Source organism: Miniopterus natalensis, chromosome 21 (genome assembly GCF_054644295.1).
Source record: "Miniopterus natalensis isolate mMinNat1 chromosome 21, mMinNat1.hap1, whole genome shotgun sequence".
Classification (NCBI taxonomy): Eukaryota; Metazoa; Chordata; class Mammalia; order Chiroptera; family Miniopteridae; genus Miniopterus; species Miniopterus natalensis.
Window position 1 is genome coordinate 7,715,511 of NC_142101.1, and position 18,879 is coordinate 7,734,389.

The following is an 18,879-nucleotide window of genomic DNA, read 5'->3' on the forward strand; positions in this document are numbered from 1 at the left end:
ATCAATTTCAACATTGGGCCAAAGCCACATGCTGGCCACAAGCCCCTTCTTCCTCTGCTTCCACATCATTTTATTCTGAGCCACGTGACGTTTGCAGGGTGACTCATCCTGACATAACTAGCTGGGGTGGTGGTGAGCGCAGTATAGTAGGTGCTGACTCGACCATGAGTTTCTGAGTCTTCGGGACTTGCTCACTGTTACCGGCTGCCACACCCTCGGGCACCCAGGCGTCGCATGGCGTCTCGAAGGTACTCACTCCTTCCTTTTCTCCACCGTGCCCAGCCTCACCATCGCTGCCAGGGCGTTCTTCTGTACTTCAGAAGATAACACATCATAACACTGCGAGGCACCTAAAGCAGAGGTGGAGGGGTCAGTGGAGCACTTTTGTTCTCAACTAACGGCCATCCCCACCCCCGAGGCGTGACTGACCTTGATCGAGGAGCTGACCTGTGAACGCCCTGACTCCAGCCAAGTACTGCTTCTCAGTGAAGAGGTCTTCTTCCCTCAGGAGGTATTTGCAAATTATCTGATTTTAAGAAGACAAGGCAGAGCTGAAAAGGGCAGTCAGTACAACACAGCGGCAGGTAATTCTATAATGCCCGCTTCAGAGAACCATACACTTGTGAGAGCAAGGGTCCAAGCCCAGAAAGGCTATGGAATTTTTAAGAGCTCTACTGAGCTTATAACACTGTTTACAATTAGAAACAAGTATGCAATAGTATTGACATTTATAAAAATATAATTTCCCACTTTAATGGTTACAAGTGAAATGAATTGCAATCAGCTTAATTCATCTTGTGCTGCTTAGGAAGAGAGGGACCAGATTTTCTGTAACTTAATTCTTTCTCTAAAAAGACTTAATAACATGCTAGATCTTAAAATACTTGATGATTTCTACTAAGAAAGGTGCCTAACGGTAGAGATAGTATTTATCCAATACCTACTAAGGGCAGGGCTGGCACGGGCCCCCTCACTGACCACAGCACTGCTTGGCCAGGAAGTTGGTCCCGGTGCCCTTCTCCGGTGTGGAGCTGAGAGCCGAGTTCTCTTCTCCCAAATGTGTGTGAGGCCCTTATGGTTTCCACCTCAAACAACCTTCTCCTTCTGAATGGGGCACGACTCCTGCTGGCAAACCCACCATCCCCTCTCCTTACTCACTCAGAGTCGGACACACTTGTGGATACTTCCACTTGAACTTCTTTCCCTTCCACTGACTTTATGTATCACTCAAATCTTGCAATTATTAAGTGCCTACTATGTGTCAAACACCTTGCTACATACTCTGAACAAACACTATAAGGTAATAACAATGCTTGGGTATAACTGTGGTCACAGGAATACTGTGCTCACGGTGTCATTAAGCTGTCAAGTTCCTGGGTCTGTAATGCACCAAGCCCCCTCCTGCATGCAGGGAGCACCGTCTCGCCTGACAGGTGAAATCACTCACCCAGTAATCAGTCTCTCTAGTTCTACCATCCACCTGGGGAAGATTCTTGCCCATCAGGCCAGAAATAAGTACAGGGTGGAAATCTTAGTTATATTTGACATGGAAGGATAACAGAGACCTTGTGAAAGATTTACATACCTGGTAGCTTTCCACAAAAGGTTTAAAGAGTCCTATTAAAAATTCTAACACAGTATTTCCTTTCTCTGTAACTAGGATGTCCCTTGCTGTCATCTGAATGGTCTCACTTTTACAAAGCAGGTAACAGCCTTCTTCAAAGTCCTGGAAGGGGTGGGGAGAAGGCAGAATGGATCCACTATGTTAGTACATAGCTGAGCTCAGTGTGTACAGTGAGGTGCCACAGAACAAGAGAACCCCAACTCTCACAACCTTCCCAGAGGGTCTGGCTGTTACATGGTAGCAAAGAAAGCATTTGTTCTAACATTCAGAGCTGAACTTCACACATAGCAAACACAACCATTTGTAAGCTGAGGAGTCACAACCTGGGTGATGGATTTTCTTTCCCTTTGCACAGTCACACTCCTTAAACAGGCAGTGCATATAGCAAGTCCTAAAATTCTTAGATTTATGCTCAAAAGCTGTGGCACCCTGCCTCTCTCTCTAGTGTCTAACACCTACACAGTGTACAAAAGCTGACCCCTGCTGTCTGTCCCGGCCTCTCCCCACCCCAGCGCCCTAGCACCCCAGCACCCCAGCAGTCCAGCTCCAGGAGCCAATCCCTCATCAGCTGTCTGCAGCACCAGGCAAGAGCACACTGTCTACTCTTAAAGCAAAAGGCCCCACTCGTTCCAACAGTTGTTAACAGGAAAATGTGTGCTGGCTGGTAAATTTTTAGCAAAATAGAGTTGAGTTGATTTATTTGCAGTGGCTGCAGTAACGGTTCAAAAAATGACCCTTTTCTTACCAAATAATCCCTAAATTATTGATAAAATTTAACCAAAAGTCAAACTCGAGTTTGCTGAAATGTGAGTGTTCCAGTTCCCCTTAAGCCTGCTGCACGTTGCCCAAAGGGAGGACACATCTGGGCACCGATGCTGGACATTCCCAGAACTCACTCTGCAGATACGCTTCTCCCTGGCTGCTAGGATTTACCTTCACTGTGTTTCCTGGAAGGAAGATGAACTCATCCAACAAAACATCGTGTAGGAAGCGAAAGCAACTGTAGACATCCTCTGGAAACAAATTCATTACAGAAAATTACAACATTGGTTTTTAAACTTTCAGGGAGAAGCAAGAAGTCCACAATGTTCCAGAAATGCAGTCCTTCAAAGGCATGCCATTCATCCATCAAGGATTAGAGTTAAGACCCCCAATGAAAGCTATAACCAACCCAAATTTTATATACAGGGCCAGCTACAGTCTAGCACTGTGTTTTAAATATGTTTTTATTGATTTCGGAGAGCGGAAGGGAGAGGGAGAGATAGAAACATCAATGATGAGAAAGAGTCACTGATTGGCTGCCTCCTGCACGCCCCACACTAGGGATCAAGCCCGCAACCCGGACATGTGCCCTGACCGGGAATCCAACCGTGACCTCTAGGTTCATGGGTCGATGCTCAAAACACTGAGCCACAACAGCTGGGCTAGTCTCACAGTTTTAATGGTTGAATCTAAATGACAACCAAGCCTCTCATCTGTCAGTCTGGACTGAGCAAGACACTACACTCCTTAGAAACTAGGGAGCTCCCCTTTCCCTTCCCAGGCCCCCCAGCAGAGCAGAGACAGGCTGCTTCATCTATTCCGGATTCCTGTTTCCAATCTCCTGACGTCTTTCGCACTAGAACGCGGGAGCATACAACCGAAGGTCCTCTCTCATTCCCTGATGTGTAGGCTACCTGCCTGCCAACCACAGAGGCCCCCTTGTCCTCCTGACACGTGCTGTGAACTTTCTCCTTAGAAACACATACAGATGGATGTCAAATGTTGCCTCTGTTTCAGGGCATTCAGTTGTGGATGAATTCTGATGTAGAAAACCTCAGAGTGGAAATCAAGATTTAAGTTTTCTGTGGGCTAAACTGGGTCATCTGAGCTCTCTGGGCCCATTTCCTCCATAACCAAATGAGGGCATGGACACAGGATGTCTAAGGTTCCTCTCAAGGCTAAAGATCTGGCTGAGCCATGCTTTTCACTCTTTTTCTTGGAATTACCTACAGAGCTCTGAAAACCAACCATCTAGCCCACACTCCAGGCCACTGACCCAGAACTTTCAGGGATGGGGCTCAGCCTCCAGTAACTGTAAAGTGCAGCCTGGGTAGGAAACCTCGGCCTTGATGACAGGCTCCTGTGAACAGAAACTGCTCATCGGCACACTCCTCACCGCAGCCAGGACGCTGCTGCGTGTTGGCCCACCTGTCCGCCTGTCAGATGACGGAGTTGTCAGAGCATAAAAGAGCATCAGGCCTGGAAATGGAAAACTGGGCTCTAGTTCCAGATTGTTCCCTAACCTAACTTCCGAGTGCACAGGCCTGGCCTTGCTGATATGTGGGCTGCACACATGTGGCTGAGCAAGGCTCCAATGTTGCTCCCGACCAGGAACTGAATGGCCAGGTATCTTCAATGATTCAAGGCCAGATTCCCCACAGTTACCTTTTCTGACCCCGTGAGCCATCTGCAGTGCCAGAGCTACTAAGGAGGGCCGGACAAAAACGTTGAGCAGCTGGTTTCTGTAAGCTGAGCATGCGAGGAGGGTGATGTGCTGGTATATGAGGCCGTCGACTACTTCTGAGTCTCTGGCGTCCACTTTCAGGACCACCTGGTCTTTGACAAGGCTGGCTATGTTGGAGTGCAGCAGGATGCTGGACTGGATCACCTCCTCGGCGGCTTCATTATCTACACACAAGACAACTCATTCAGGCAAATGGCAAAAAAGGGGCTGGGTCACCACTGGGACTCTTAGGCCTACGAGGCACCAGTGCTGTGACCTGACCTACTGATTCAAATGCCAGGACTGGCTTTAGGTTCTACCAGCTGAGCTAATGACATCACATGTGAAGGGCATTTTTTCTATTTCAAAACCCGAACTCTCTCTCTAAGGACATGTAACACATCCTCCCCAAATCTGTCAGCTGCACATCAAATGCACTCTGAAAACCAATTACTTCCTCAGGAACCAAGGTACCCAGAGTTCCGTGAGAGCTTCCAGTTACATGATCAGAACATCACCTATATGTGAATTTAACAACAGTAAGATAAGAAGGCCCATAAGTATATATTAAAACATGCTTCACACACGTGTACACACACACACACACCTTGCTTAGATCAATTCTAAGATGGCAAGAAAATCGCTCTGCAACTTTGCAGGTGAACAAAAGGGCCTCCCAGAGCAGAGGGGTGCTGAGGGGATTTTCTGGGTTTCCTACATCAAAGGTAACTAAACAGTTACCACAACAGTTCCTGTAACTCGCCAGCAGGCACTACACTGGCCTGGAGATAACCGAGTTAGGGTTACCGAAACATAATGAGGAGGTGTTGGTATTTAACAAATCTTCTTGGCAAGGGAAATTATTCCACTGTTAGCCTGAGCCAAAGAGCTGGTTGAGGCAGGTAAGCAGGCACCTGCCTAAGCTGGGCCACAGGTTCTGCATATGCCTCATGGCAAGGACAGTGAGAGCAGTGGTTCTCCTTCTGGACTCCCCCACACTTGATCTGGATGCCCTCACACTCAGTCTGGACACCTCCACACTCAGTCTGAACCAAAGCTCAGGTGGCTTATGGTGATGACACAGGCACAATAATATAGGGTGGGGCAAAAGTGGGTTTACAGTTGTTCGTATGGGAAATAATACAAGAATACAAGAATAAACAATACAATAAAACAGTAATACAAGAATAAACTCTGTTTTGAGTACTCGCAACTGCAAACCTACTTTTGCCCCACCCTGTATTATGTATAATAGATTTCATGTATATAATACGATACGATATTATATAATGACATATATCATAAAAAGCTCTAGATATGAGAGTTTAGGAATATGGGATAATCTGAGTAAAAAGAAAAAATCCTGCATCTACATAATTCTAAATTAGAAATGATGATCATTCCCTCCACACTCTTCCTGTACTTAGATACCAATGGACTCTTGCTTTATAGTAACTGGAGTTATTTTAGTGGCTGAACAGATACTCTTAGCTATGGACTGGCCACATATTTATCCCATCTTGAAAAAACAAAATGACTTAGAAAAATAGGCGTCCATGGTTTCCCATGGTCGTGGGCCAAACTGATATGAGATTAGCACTTTACCTCTGCCGCTCATGCCTGTCTGCCTGTGATACAGCCACATGCCCTCGGCCTCCTGTGAGACCATTAAACACTGAGAACAGGTGTCTACTTATCTTTATTCCCCTACTGGTGACCGACACTCAACTGATGGCCATTTCGGTAACTAATTCCCCCTAAACGTCTCTCAGCTCCACCCAGCTATGAACGGCCCTGGTCCAGGCTTCTTTGCCCCTCATCTGGCAGAGCAGCCTCCCAGCCCACACTCTCTCCCCACTGTGGTCACCCTGAAACTGGTACCAGCTGGCTTTCTAAAGGCCAGTTTGTGATCCTTCCCTGCTTAAAATCCGTGATTGCCCCATGTAACCTACACATGTAGTGCAGACCCCACGGCACGCAGGCTGGTAGGCCCAGCTGCTGTCCTCCTCCTACGTCCCATACCCAGAGCCAGCGTCCCAACCCTATAACCCCCTGCAGGCCAAGGGGTCCCAGGTGCTGTCAGGCCATTTCAATGTCCTAATCCTGTGCTAGCAACGCCCCCCTCCCACTGTCTTCTTGAAAGGCTCCTATTTTCCATCAAGCCTGATTCAGAAGTCTCTTCTATGAAATCTTGCCTGAGTGTGGGCCCTCCCTCTGCAGGTTCTCAGCCACGCTCCGAGCCTGTCTGTAGCTTGTAATTGTTTCACTGGACGTCTTTACAGGTTTGCTGGTCACCCATCCTGCTCTCTACAAACCAGAACCTTCAAAACAGGGGCTGCACCTTGCTCATCTCTGCATCCCTGACAGTACCAGCACCAACCAGGTGCCCAACACAGTTTCATGAGTGAACAGCAGGTGCCTGACTCCAAATAATTGCCTGGTCTTAAAGGGCTGTATTTCCCACTGCAGTCTCTACAACGTTAAATCAGAGAGACTGAAAACAACTCAGGATAATTACTGTCATATACACCCAACTCCCAGCAGCACAGTGTTCACAACTCCAATGTTTAGAGGTGTTATTAACACAACCCAGTCAGGAAAATGGGTTGCAAACACAATGTGGTTTAAAAGAGCTGTGTATAGAGGGACGGATTCTATGTGGAGTCAAAAAAGATCCACCATTTACTCTCCACTCTGCTAGGTGCCAAGATGGTATTCTAGTCCTCAGGATAGTCTCGGAGGGAGAAACAAACATGTACAATTCTCACATAACCAAAGTCCTATAGCAATAAAAACAGACTGGGTTTTCTTTCCCTCTCTGAACAATGCTTTGCTCCAAGTCCTATGTAGGTTTTCATATCCAGGCTACAACTTTTCGAAATGAAGAAATAAAAAGCTAGTATTCTCATCGTGTATGCTCCACATACACACCGGACCACGTGAGGAAGCCCCCGAAGGTCTGTGTTAAGCCTTTCAGCCACAACGTTTTCTCCACCAGTGCGTCAAAGTCCATGGATGGCCGGTGCTGGAGCAGCACGGCCACAACGAGGACCCATGGGCTCAGCACCAGGTTCTGAATCTGGAGAAGCTGCATTTTGTGGGCAACCTCGACGACGAAGGCGTGCATGTCCTCCGACTGCTTCTGAGGGATGTATCTGAAAGGAGAGCACGGGACAAGTTACAGTTCTACCACGACAAGTGCGCAGGGAGAGGGGATGGGAGAAGACAGGCCCTGGAAGGGTTCTCAGACTTTCTGCCAACCGAGCTCTCCCAGGTCATCTTGTAGGAAGCCGACTTTTGCTTTATTCTGTCCATATGCCTCTAGGTAGGCTGACAGGTGATAAAAATACCCAAGGGAATAGGGTCCTATTATTTCTGGTTCCAGGCAAAAAAACTTGTGCTGCTTTACAATAGGCTAAATCACCTCTGTGGAAGCAGATGCCTCTGGAGTAGAATGAACGACTGTCCTCTCCAAACCCACAGGACTTAGCGCATCTCTCCTAAAGAACACACGTATCAGATGACTATACATGTCTGCACTCGACAGGCTGTCCTGTCTGACTGACTGCCATTCTGTCCTTCTGAGAAGCTTCAGGGCACTTGCCAAGTACTGCACAACCCTTGCCTGACAGATCCCTCAAGCATGGATCACCAAATTGAATCAGATGACACTGGGAACCTACACAGAGCTGGCTGGAGCCGGAATATACATCTGACCTAAAAGCAAGCCTTGTGATAAGGTGGCTTAATGTGAGAGCTGTAGCCAATGAGGGCACCCTGTTCTAGCTAATGACCCAACCTGAGACCTATAGAGAGGCCTGTGACAACAACAGCTGACATCTGCTCTGATAACTAACGAAGCTGCCAGCGAGGCACCCTAGCTGCTGTGGGGCTGTTGGGGGTACAGATAAATCATGAATGACACTGCAGTCATGTGCTGCAGGGCCCAGCAGATGCTTTCTGTCTCCTTTGCTTCCCAGGTGTGTTTCTCTGAATTAAGAAAACCTAAATGTGCATCCTACCTGCATCCCCAAAGAAGCAATTTCATGTCCTTGCCCTTAAAGCTATATCCTTCTTAAGAACAGAAATGCACTCCTGCTGATTATCAGCACTGTCCTGTTCACTGTTACACCCACTCGCTCCCGCTCATTATTACACAGTCCTTTCCGGGATCCCAAGTGACACTTAGCACATGCTCTGGCTGGCCTACCATTTCCGTGCATTCACTTTTAATAATGCTGTCCTTCCACTGTTAGGTTAGTTGGGAACTGGATCCCCTGAGAATGAACACTGCCCGACTTTGCGTATTTGACATACACATCCTGTAGCTAATTGTTCTGGGCAAATATGTAATTCTTCTTTAACTGAGGCTTTCCACTTCCCCAATGTGTGATCTCAAATAACCCAGTTCCAGTCCTAGAAACAGTCAAGAATCACAATTTACACCTCCAGTTTTTATCCCTGTTTCTAAATCTGTTACAAAAACACCAGCCTTGCACCTTGGGACCAAGTTGTATGGGCTTCGGCTCAGCCTCCCAGCTGCCAGAGATCGAAGCGATACAGGGTCTCCAAAGTATACGTGGATGCTGCCAAAATTTTCAGAGAGAATCCTCCTGGCTTTCAGTAATCCCTAACAGTATCGCAACAGGGGAAAAGAAAACAGAAAGAAGTAAATTAGGAAATTAGTTGGTTTGCAAACGAGCATTTCCTCTAAAGTCCAACAAATCGGGTTTGGCCATCCTTTACATACAGTTGTAGATTCCTTTGGCTTGGGAACCCCTAGAAGCTCATACACATAAAGAGTTTCTTCCAATATCTTATCATAACTGATGCTGATTGGAACAAGGTAGGTGTCAAACACTTCCCTTTTGAAAAATGGCTCCATCACAATATTCAGAAGACCTGTAAACAAAGGGAGAAACGGTTTTTCACAAATATCAGAGAGTCTGAGAACAAGAACACATACACAGGGAGATACTACAAGTGTGCATGACAGACTAAGCAGGCCCATAAATATAAACAGTTAAGCTTAAACAGTTACACTTATAAAAAAACCAACAGCTTGCAAACAGTGTCAAGTTCTATTCAGCAGCTGTAATGACACCACCCCTAAAGCCTTGGGTTTGTGTTTCTCCTCCAGCCCGTAGCTGACCTACCAAATTTAGGAGTCAATGTCTTGGCAGAGCGGCTTCTTGTCCCTTCGAGGAAAAATTCAACAGGAGCATAACCATTCTTTAAAGAGAAAACACAAACAAACAAAACAAAACACAAAACCCATTGCCTGCGCTCAAAGGGTAAATGCTTCTTTTGATTCCTCCCCCAGCTCCCACCCAGCCCTCTGAACAAACACTGCTCACAGGGAACCCCACAGGAGTCACGTACACAGACTGCTGAGTTCTGCACATTCCTTCAGGGGAAACAGTCAGCTAAGAGGCCCACTCAGATGGTAAGAATTTAAATCAGGTCTTGCAGCAAACTTCAGTGAAAAGAAAATATGGCTGGCAAGTACTTGGCAATTATCTGCACTTACCCGCAACATGGTTTTCACGTATTCGGAGAACACAGCCCAGTAGAGTCTGTTGCCGCCGAAGGTGCGCCGCATGAAGAAGGCGCCCGACATGCGCAGCAGCTCCCCAATCATTTTCATTCCCAGGAAGTCTAAACATAAAGAAGGGTTAATGTTGACTTGCAAAGCCTAAAACTTTCTATAAAGATCTAAACTCAAACTCTATCAAGAAAGATTTCAGGTCTGTAAGACACCCCTGTGATATTAATGATTATACTTTCTGAGAATAAAATCCCCAAGAGGAGACATCTAATAGAATTATGGAAAAGAAGGGACTCTGTGAGCAAGTGCTCACTGGGAGGTTACCTGGTGTCCTCCGTGCACCTCTGCATTTACAACCAGATGAGCTAGAGACAGAGGGCAATAGCAGGCAATGTGACAACTGTAACAATGTCATCAGGCTGACTTCTTCAGTCAGCACCGCTGCTGAACTTGACAGACCAACATGTGTCCATCAGACAACTCTCACCTTTTCTTCTGACCCATCAGGTAAAACATCCACCTTCTTTGAGTGGCACAGATTTAATGAATCAGGCCCAAAATAAGAGGAGGAGTTCCATCATCAGGTTACAGTAGATCTTTCCATTTTCCCTAATTTTCAAGCAACTTCCTCACATGTCTATACAGATGAAAATGCTTCTAATAAGTCCCAGCAGTTTTTTACCTCACTGTTTACTGCATTTATTAACAAAGGTCTATGCTTAAACCTCAGCTTCCCTGGTTACCTTGGAAGATGATAAATAATTTATTTGCCTTAGCAATCCTACTTTTGGGAATCAATCCTATAGGAATAAAAGCACTGATATAAAAATATATTATAAAATTGTTTGTAACAGCAAACCTCAATTAGGTTACAGCTACACTACTGAATATTATATAGCTATTAAAAATTTTAGACATGCAGCTGGACTCTTACCTGACACCATGTACAAAAATTAACTCAGAATGGACCAAGGCCCTTAATGTAAGACCTATACCTATAAAACCTTGAATAAAACATAGGGGGAAGGCTCTATGACATTTGATTGGCAATATTTTCTTGAATGTGAAACCAAAAGAGAAAAACCAGGTGAATTGAATGATACCAGAATTAAAAGTTTCTGTGCATCAAAGGAAACAATCAACAGAGTGAAAAGCTGACCCACAGGATGGGAGAAAATATTTGCAAATCATATATCTGACATGGCGTTGATATCCAGAATATATAAAAAACTCCTACAACTCAACAACAAGAACCAAACAACCAAATTTAAAAATGGTCAAAGGACTTGAATAGATATTTCTCTTAAGAAAATTAAAAATAAAATTACCAGAGACCCCAGCAACTCTACCTTTGGGAATACACTGGAAGAACTGAAAGTGAGACTTGAACAGATATTTGTACATCTATGTTCACAGCAGCACTGCTCCCCATAGCCAAAAAGCAGAAGCAACCCAAGCAGCCATCAATGCATGAATGGATAACAACATGTGGTATATACACACAATGGAATATTATACAGCCTTAAAAAGGAAGAAATTCTGACACATGCTACAAAACATGAATGAACCTTGAAAACATTATGCTAAGTGAAATAAGTCAGTCACAAAAGGGCAAATAGTACATAATTCCACTAATATAAGGTACGTAGAGGAGTCAAATCCACAGACACAGAAAGTAGAATGGTGGTTGCCAGGGGCTTGGGGAGAGTACAATGGGAAGTTACAGTTTAATGGAGACAGAGTGTCAGTTTTGCAAGATGAAAAGACTCCTATGGATGAATGGTGGTGATGATACAACAATGTGAGTGTGTTAATGCCACTGAACTGTACACTTAAAAGTAGTTAAGATGGTAAATGTTATGTTTTGTGTATTTTACCACGACTTAAAAATATATTTAAAAAATTTAGATCTATTTATTGATCTGTAGTCATTGACATATTATCAAATTAAAAAAAGTAAAAGGCAGGTGGTACATAAAGGCAGTATAACCTCATTTCTCAACCTAAACCAGAAATCCTCAGCGCACACGTCTGCGTGTCTGTGTCGGCACCATGAGGAGCAGTAGGGAAGGAAAATTACACACAGTGCCTGAAGGAACAGGGAGAGGCTATCCTCACCATCTTCCTCAAATACCTGGGTATTATGAAAATCATTCCAGTGCACATTTTAATTTTTACAATTGAAAAAAGTAGAAAGACAACACATACCCATTCCTGCTGCTATGACTGGTACAGGCAGATCATAGTTGTACAAAAGGAAAGACAACATCAGAAAGTCGATGTAACTTCGATGACTAGGCAGCAGGACAACTGGATGCTCCTGGATGGCTCGTTGTAGCTTTAAAATAAAGAAATGCAATGTTTTCAGCCCTGAATGGGCAGCTCAGTTAGTTAAAGTGTCGTCCCAATACACCAAAGTTGAGGGTTCAACCCCCGGTCACGGCACATACAAGAAGCAACCAGTGAATGCAAAAATAAGTGGAACAACCAACTGATGTTTCTCTCTCTCTCTCTCTCAAAGTCGATAAATAAAAAAGAAAAAGAAAAAATTTAAAAAAGAAATGTAACATTTTTAATAATTTCAGTTTTCATATTATTAAAATCATATCTCAAATCAGAACACGGAAGAATATGTGTAGATACAGAGGGAATACTAATACTGTGTTTCTGCCTCCCCTACTACACACACAACACTTTTCCAGACTTCTAATGCAAGAACATTAAAAATGTAAATTTTTATGGATAAGAATAACAGCGGTGACCACTAACATATATTAGTCGGGCAGCATATTAAGCACTTCATGTAGTAATCATTCTACACACATTGTTTAATACCACATCTGTGAATAGCCTTAGCTTCCTTGCTTGTGACACGGTTATGCATCTAATAAACGGCGGAGCTGGGAACAGAACTGAATTAAAGTCAGAATTAAAATCAGCAGTGAACTGCTACTCCACACTAGTTGTCCACAATAAGAGAGAATAAATCTCTCTCAGGGAGATTAAAAACATCTATGGACTTTTAGGACACACGAGAGGAACGACATTGCCAGGGACAATGGGTGCCCTGTAGCTGGGAGGCATGCATTTGAGCTTCCAGATGTGTTCCTGAGCCTGTCAACCTCAGCAGTGCTCAGTGGTATCAATGTATTATCTGTTTTTCTGAACTCTCAGCATGACTAACTGAGGGAAGGTAGTTTGTAATCCTTAAGGACAGGGTTAGCCAACATGTCCTGGCCCCAGACACAGTGCCAAACATTCTTCGGCAAAGATCTAGAGAGCAAGTGAGCAATCCAAAGACAGTCACAGAAAGAAAAAGTTGAGTAAAAATAATGTTCCTCAAGCAGCCAATGGTGTTTCTCTCTTTCATCAATATTTCTTTCTCCCTCTCCCTTCCTCTCTCTCTCTCTCTCAAACCAATAAAAACATATTTACAAAAAAAAAAATAATAATCTTCATAGGAAAGCTTTTCCTTATAGGATAAAGCAAACTATTAAATAATAGAAATGATAGAATTAGAAAAAACACCATTTGGCAACATAGTAATAGCTGATTTGGGCAAAAATCATCCATGAATGTAAAAATGAGTGAAGGAAATTATGATGAAAAACAGAACACAATCATTCTCAAAGTGCCTCTCCACAAGATACTTATTACAAAGGGAAAAACAGTAACTCTACGTTGGAGTAACCTGGCAAATACCAAACACCGCCTTAACCAACTGATATGAGTGAACATCACCTGTGAAGGGACCAACAGACACCATGTCTCCTGGCCTGATGCACTGAGGATACAACATTGCCTCTGAGGTCTGCCTGCCAAAGCGCACAACCTGAGTCTAATACCAAGAAAACACCACTCGAACTCAAACCTGTTCTCTTCAAAAATACTATCATGAAACGCAAAGACTAAGGCATCGTTCCAGATTAAACTACAGTGACACGGTAGTGGAAGGTAACAACAAATGCCCTAGGATTTTCTTCTGATGGACAAGATATAAATGGGACAGTTGGTGAAATGTGAGTACAAGGTTGTATCAATAGTATTTTAGCAACGTTATTTTGCTTATTCTGATAATTGCACCATAAAAGAATGTCCCTGTTCATAGGAAACACACACCACAATAATGGGGAAAGGACAAAAGGAGCGGGAATCAGGTGAAGCATATGCAGCAATTACTTGTATTACTTCCGTAACTTGCAAACATCTGACATTAGCTTCGTCTGTAAGTCTTCCCTAAGTCAGTCAGTCTGAAGTCTGCAGATCTGAAGGTCAAAGAAGGAAACATTACCCTCCAGAGCACAGAGCCTCTTCTGCCAGACAGATGTCTGAGGACAGGCCTGCCCATTCAGCGCAGGGTGAGAAGATTTGGAGTTGACCAAATAGCGAGGGATTGAAGAGATCGTTTTTTAACAAGCAATACTCACTTTCTGAATACCTTCTTCATTTACACACACTTTTGAGTAAATTTGTTTAAATATTTTGCTCAGGGCAAAGGCAAAAAACCGGATGGCTCCCAGACGCAGCTTGTGGCTCATTTCATCCAAGATCTGACAAGCTTGCTCTCGGAGGACATCCACGGACTGGAGGGATTCCTTGGAAAGCTACAAGGAAAGAGAAAGCGGGGATACACTTCTGTAAAAAGAAGCCAGAGCTCTATTTACTCAAATTAGTTCCAAAGGACAAGTTCCAAATGGGCCAATATTGTGGAACTCAAAAATGGTATGTTTTCTCCTTAATTTAAATGGAAATAGTTTATTTTCCAACAAAACAAAAGTAGATAAATGACCCTATTCAGACAAGTTTAAAGACTAGAAATTCAAAGAGAATCGGCTTTAATCAGCTTTGCAGAATAGCATTTCAGACCTAGGAGCACATCTCACCTCTCCATTAGATGTGTTAATAAGCTCACACCCCAGGAGCCAATGCCCTAGAACACACTTAGTGGAACCTTTCAGCAGACTGCTGCAGCGCTCCATCTGCTTGCTCGATGCCGTTACAAGGTAACATACAAGGTAAAAACACAAGACTACACTGAAATGCCATTCACACTACATTAGATATATAGAAACCTGATACAAAACCCCCAAACTACCAGAGGATAATTAGTGAGCTCGACGATCTCACAGGAAACTCTCTTCACTCGTAAAGCAAACCAATCTTTTGATAAAGAGAACAAAATATTGGCTGTGTGCTAGGACTGCCCAGGGCCTGGAGATGAACAAGTCCACAGTTTCTGCCCTCAAGGAAGCCAAATTTAATCCTTTTAACTCCCCCCAAACAAGCACTCTGAAAAGGAGTGAAGCCTGTGTGTTATATAGTATTTATCCAGAATGCTCTGCTTTCCTGTACCCCTTTATTTTTCTCTGAAAGATGATGCAGCAAGAAAGGGTTAGTAACACAGTCAGAAGAGAGCCCAGCTGAACATAAATAGACTGAAGAGGTGATGCACAGGAGGCTGGGGAGTAAAGGCAGTGGCCACAGAAAGAACAGCTGAAAAGTCTGAGTGAGAAGGAGACGGAGGCCAACAGTTGAAGCAAAAATGCTCTCCCAAGTTGGAAAGCCTTGGGCTTGTTTTATAACCATCCCAGTTAAAAAAAATTATGATAAAAAATATACATAATATACAATTTTCCATTTTAATCATTTTAAAGTGTACAGTTTAGTGGCCTTGGACCTGTTTATAGACTAAAGGGAAGGAATCGATTGAGAAAGAAAGGCTGTAGAGAGGGCAGGGAGAGGAGGTCGTTGGAGGTCTGTCCTAAACAGGATTCCCTTCTCTCCCACATGCTTCCCTCCCTCTTCCAAGTTCCCCAGCTCAGTAAATGGCTGTATCATCCCTGCCTCTACCCTTCACTTAATAATGTCTACTTTACTTCACAAATTTCTTTTATGCTGTTGTTGTTTACAAAGCCTTTATACATTTTTGATCAGGGAAAGGACAATCTCAATGTCAACTTGTCCCCTAGTTATAAACTTGAGCTTACAGGAGTCACTGCCCTAAAGACACTGCCCCTACTGACTTTGATGACGTAAGTTAAAATGAAAACCTCCCTTCTCTTCCCTAGGCTTGTATGTTTAAAGAATAAACAGAATCCCTTGCAATAGCCAGCCCTGTACTTGGCCTTGGTGTAAGATCAAGATAGGGAAACAGGAGCAAAACAAAGCCAAGAGCACTGTAACCTGGTAGCCCAGCAAGTACAAACGTCACTGGAACAAAGCAGCAGGCACCAAATAAAAAGCAGTTGGTTCATCAGCATAAAAAGTTTATACTTTAAGGTGCGCTCAACTCTTCCACATGTGGACATGTGCCAATCCTGGTGGCCAACAAGGAACCATAAAAACGAAGCTTAAAAAACCTTAAATCCAGTAACTACAATTAATGTAAAATTCAAAGCCTGGATTTACCCAGAAAATCCTCCAAAATCTAGAGCTAAAACCACTTCCTTTTAATACACTAGGAAGTCTGTTGTAAAGACACGACCTGGTCACATTCAGATTTGCATTAACCTGACTTACAGCATACCAATTCCCACTACTCCTTCCATGTCGGCTCATGCATTATCTGTATTAAAAAACGAAACAACATGCCCGGCCGAGCGTGGCTCAGCAGTTGAGTGTCGACCTAGGATCCAGGCAATCAGGGTTCGGTTCCCGGTCAAGGCACGTGCCCAGGTTGCAGGCTGCAGCCGATCAATGACTCTCTCATTATTGATGTTTCTCTCTCTCTCTCTCCCTTCCTCTCTCTGAAATCAATAAAGATATATTTAAAAACAAAACAAACACAAAAAAACCCTGAAACAACAACAGAATAGAGCTCATTTACTCAGCCACTAAGTAAAGGGCTGGGCAACTTTGATTTCCCACTCCCGAGAACCAATCTGATGATGCCTGCTTTATTCTAACCATTTCCTCACTGGCTCCTCATCTGTACAGGTGATAAAACAAAAACCTCTTCTTTCATTAGCTTTTGTATCCAAGGAAAATTTAGTACTTTCAATCTCTCCAAAAGCTCTAAAATATTCTTTAAGTTGTTCTTCAGAAGTATCTGGGCTCAATCCACCCACAAAGACCCTTTTGGGGGGTGGTTCTTTCCCTTTTAAAGCTTTGGCCTCTTTGGGGCCTTATCAACACTACCAGCATCTTTTTTAAAAAAAAAAAAATGTATTGATTGATTTTAGAGAGAGAAGGAGGGAGGGAAAGGAAGGGAAAGAGAGAAACATCGATTTGTTGCTCCACTTATTTATGCATCATTGGTTGATTCTTGTATGTGCCCTGACAGGAAATCGAACCTGCAACCTTGGCGTATCAGGACGATGCTCTAAGCAACTGAACTACCCAGCCAGGGCAGCAGCCGCTCTGAAAAGCACAAATCCAAATCCTTTTGATCTTCTGGTGACTGGGTCCGTTTTAATTGGCAGTCTACAGCTTGCCCAAATTGAGACAAATATTCAATCAGATCTTTCTTGCCTGCATCTCAGCTCAAGCCTCCAGTAAACATTTTTACATCATCCTGCTGACTCCTGTTTGCGTTGACCTTGGGTCTCTCTGCGAATTACTCTCTGCTGCTGTACTCCATGGTGGTGGAGCTGTCCTCCGGGCGTGCCGGCAGGTGCTGGCGCACAGTTCGAGTCTCAACACCAGTGCGGCTCAAATTTCTTAAATCTGTCCATTTCCGTTTCTACAGCCACTTAACAGTTCTCGAACTATGATCCCACAAAAGGATTATTGCAAGAGCATCATAAGCAGATTTCTTATCTCCATTTTTAGCAAAATGTGTTTCTAAAACAAGCGAATCACACCAACTCCAACTTGGAATCTCTCGATGGCTTTGCACAAAATCTAATTCCTCTAGGTGGTCTCAAAGCCCCTCATGGCAAAGGCCCTGTGTACCTCTCCAGCCTCAGTTCTTACCATCATCCCTTCTTTGCTTCTTGGTCTGGTCATGTTAAACTACTTTCAGTGCTGCAACTATGCATATTCTCTAGTCCTTAAAATAAGCTGGTGGTTCCCAAACTGCCATACTTTGGAATCGACTGGGCTTCTTGAAACTACTGATGCCTGGCTTCCTCCTTGAAATTCTGATGTAATTGGTATGGGGTGAGATCGCTGCACAGGGATTTTTCAAAGCTCTGGAGTCATTTTAATGTGTAGTGAGGTTTGAAAACCACAGGGAAAGTTATTTGCTCTGCTAGAAATACTTTTTCATCCATTTCACCCAGAAAACTCCTAATCCTCTTTCAGGCCTCATTTAAAAAAATCCATCTCTAACTCCCTACACAAAATTAGCTTCCCCTCTAACTAGTGGCCCCGTACAGTGGGCTCCCACTAGCATGTCTTGTATCGTAGTTGAACATACAACTGTCTTCATTCCTTATCAGATTATACACTTAAGAGGATTAGCAGAGAGGCTAACACACATTGTGGCTATGATAAACGTTTGATGAGTGTGCCGAATATAACTAAACCTAAAAAGAAACATTCAAGATAGCAAAATAAGTTCACAGAATCGAGAAGAGAAGGAACTTGACAATGAGCAAATGTGGCTGTGGTTGAAGAGGGAATCACTTACCTGTTTAATGACATAGTAAATCTCTTCAGAATTGAGAACACTACTTTTAATATCACCTGGCTTGCATGGAATAATTCCCTTATACAGAAGAGGTGTGTAGCATTTCATCGCAAACTTCAAGTCACTGACATGCCTCCTTTCCTCTAAAATATCTTCAAACTCATCCCACTTTTTGAGCTCCTTCTGTGGACAAGGCAAATGAAAGAAAGTAATACATATACTGTAAAATAAATTAGGACAGGTTAGGGACTATACTTGTAAAGCTTTATTTTTCCCAAAATTTTTATTCTGTGACATATGAACAAAAGCAGAGTGATCTGTTGTTAGATTTTCATATACCAAGAAAAAAATGTAATTAGGATAAAAAAATTGATATTGAATTATCATAATGTTTTGTTTTTATATTTCTGACTGCTATCTTTGTAAAGCCAGGATCCCTTTGGGAAAGTTAACAAAGATAGCAAAGATGAGACATTAAGCTGTAGAACAATCTGATCAATTTTACAAGGTTTCATCAATCACATCGATAAACTTGCTTTGTCTGCTTCTTCCACTTAGCTTTAAAAATGAAATCAAAGCATACGTTAGAAACTCAAAATTATGTCAAATCAAATAAAATGACATAGGTGCAAGTAAAAGGAAGATTTACT

At 43.4% G+C, this 18,879-nt stretch overlaps 1 protein-coding gene across 1 annotated transcript in view; it reads right to left on the minus strand.

Moving 5' to 3' along the window:
• Nucleotides 1-18,879, minus strand: part of GNPAT (glyceronephosphate O-acyltransferase) — a 28,128-nt gene that overhangs the window by 1,911 nt on the left and 7,338 nt on the right. Inside the window, exons 2-14 of the mRNA XM_016196012.2 lie at nucleotides 18,230-18,412; nucleotides 14,085-14,261; nucleotides 11,866-11,995; nucleotides 9,640-9,767; nucleotides 9,266-9,341; nucleotides 8,860-9,011; nucleotides 8,609-8,739; nucleotides 7,041-7,264; nucleotides 4,052-4,294; nucleotides 2,558-2,637; nucleotides 1,586-1,726; nucleotides 430-526; nucleotides 257-350 (exon numbers count right to left, since the gene is read on the minus strand). Coding sequence (XP_016051498.2) covers nucleotides 257-350; nucleotides 430-526; nucleotides 1,586-1,726; nucleotides 2,558-2,637; nucleotides 4,052-4,294; nucleotides 7,041-7,264; nucleotides 8,609-8,739; nucleotides 8,860-9,011; nucleotides 9,266-9,341; nucleotides 9,640-9,767; nucleotides 11,866-11,995; nucleotides 14,085-14,261; nucleotides 18,230-18,412 — 1,856 coding nt within the window. The remainder of the gene's footprint in view (nucleotides 1-256; nucleotides 351-429; nucleotides 527-1,585; nucleotides 1,727-2,557; nucleotides 2,638-4,051; nucleotides 4,295-7,040; nucleotides 7,265-8,608; nucleotides 8,740-8,859; nucleotides 9,012-9,265; nucleotides 9,342-9,639; nucleotides 9,768-11,865; nucleotides 11,996-14,084; nucleotides 14,262-18,229; nucleotides 18,413-18,879) is intronic.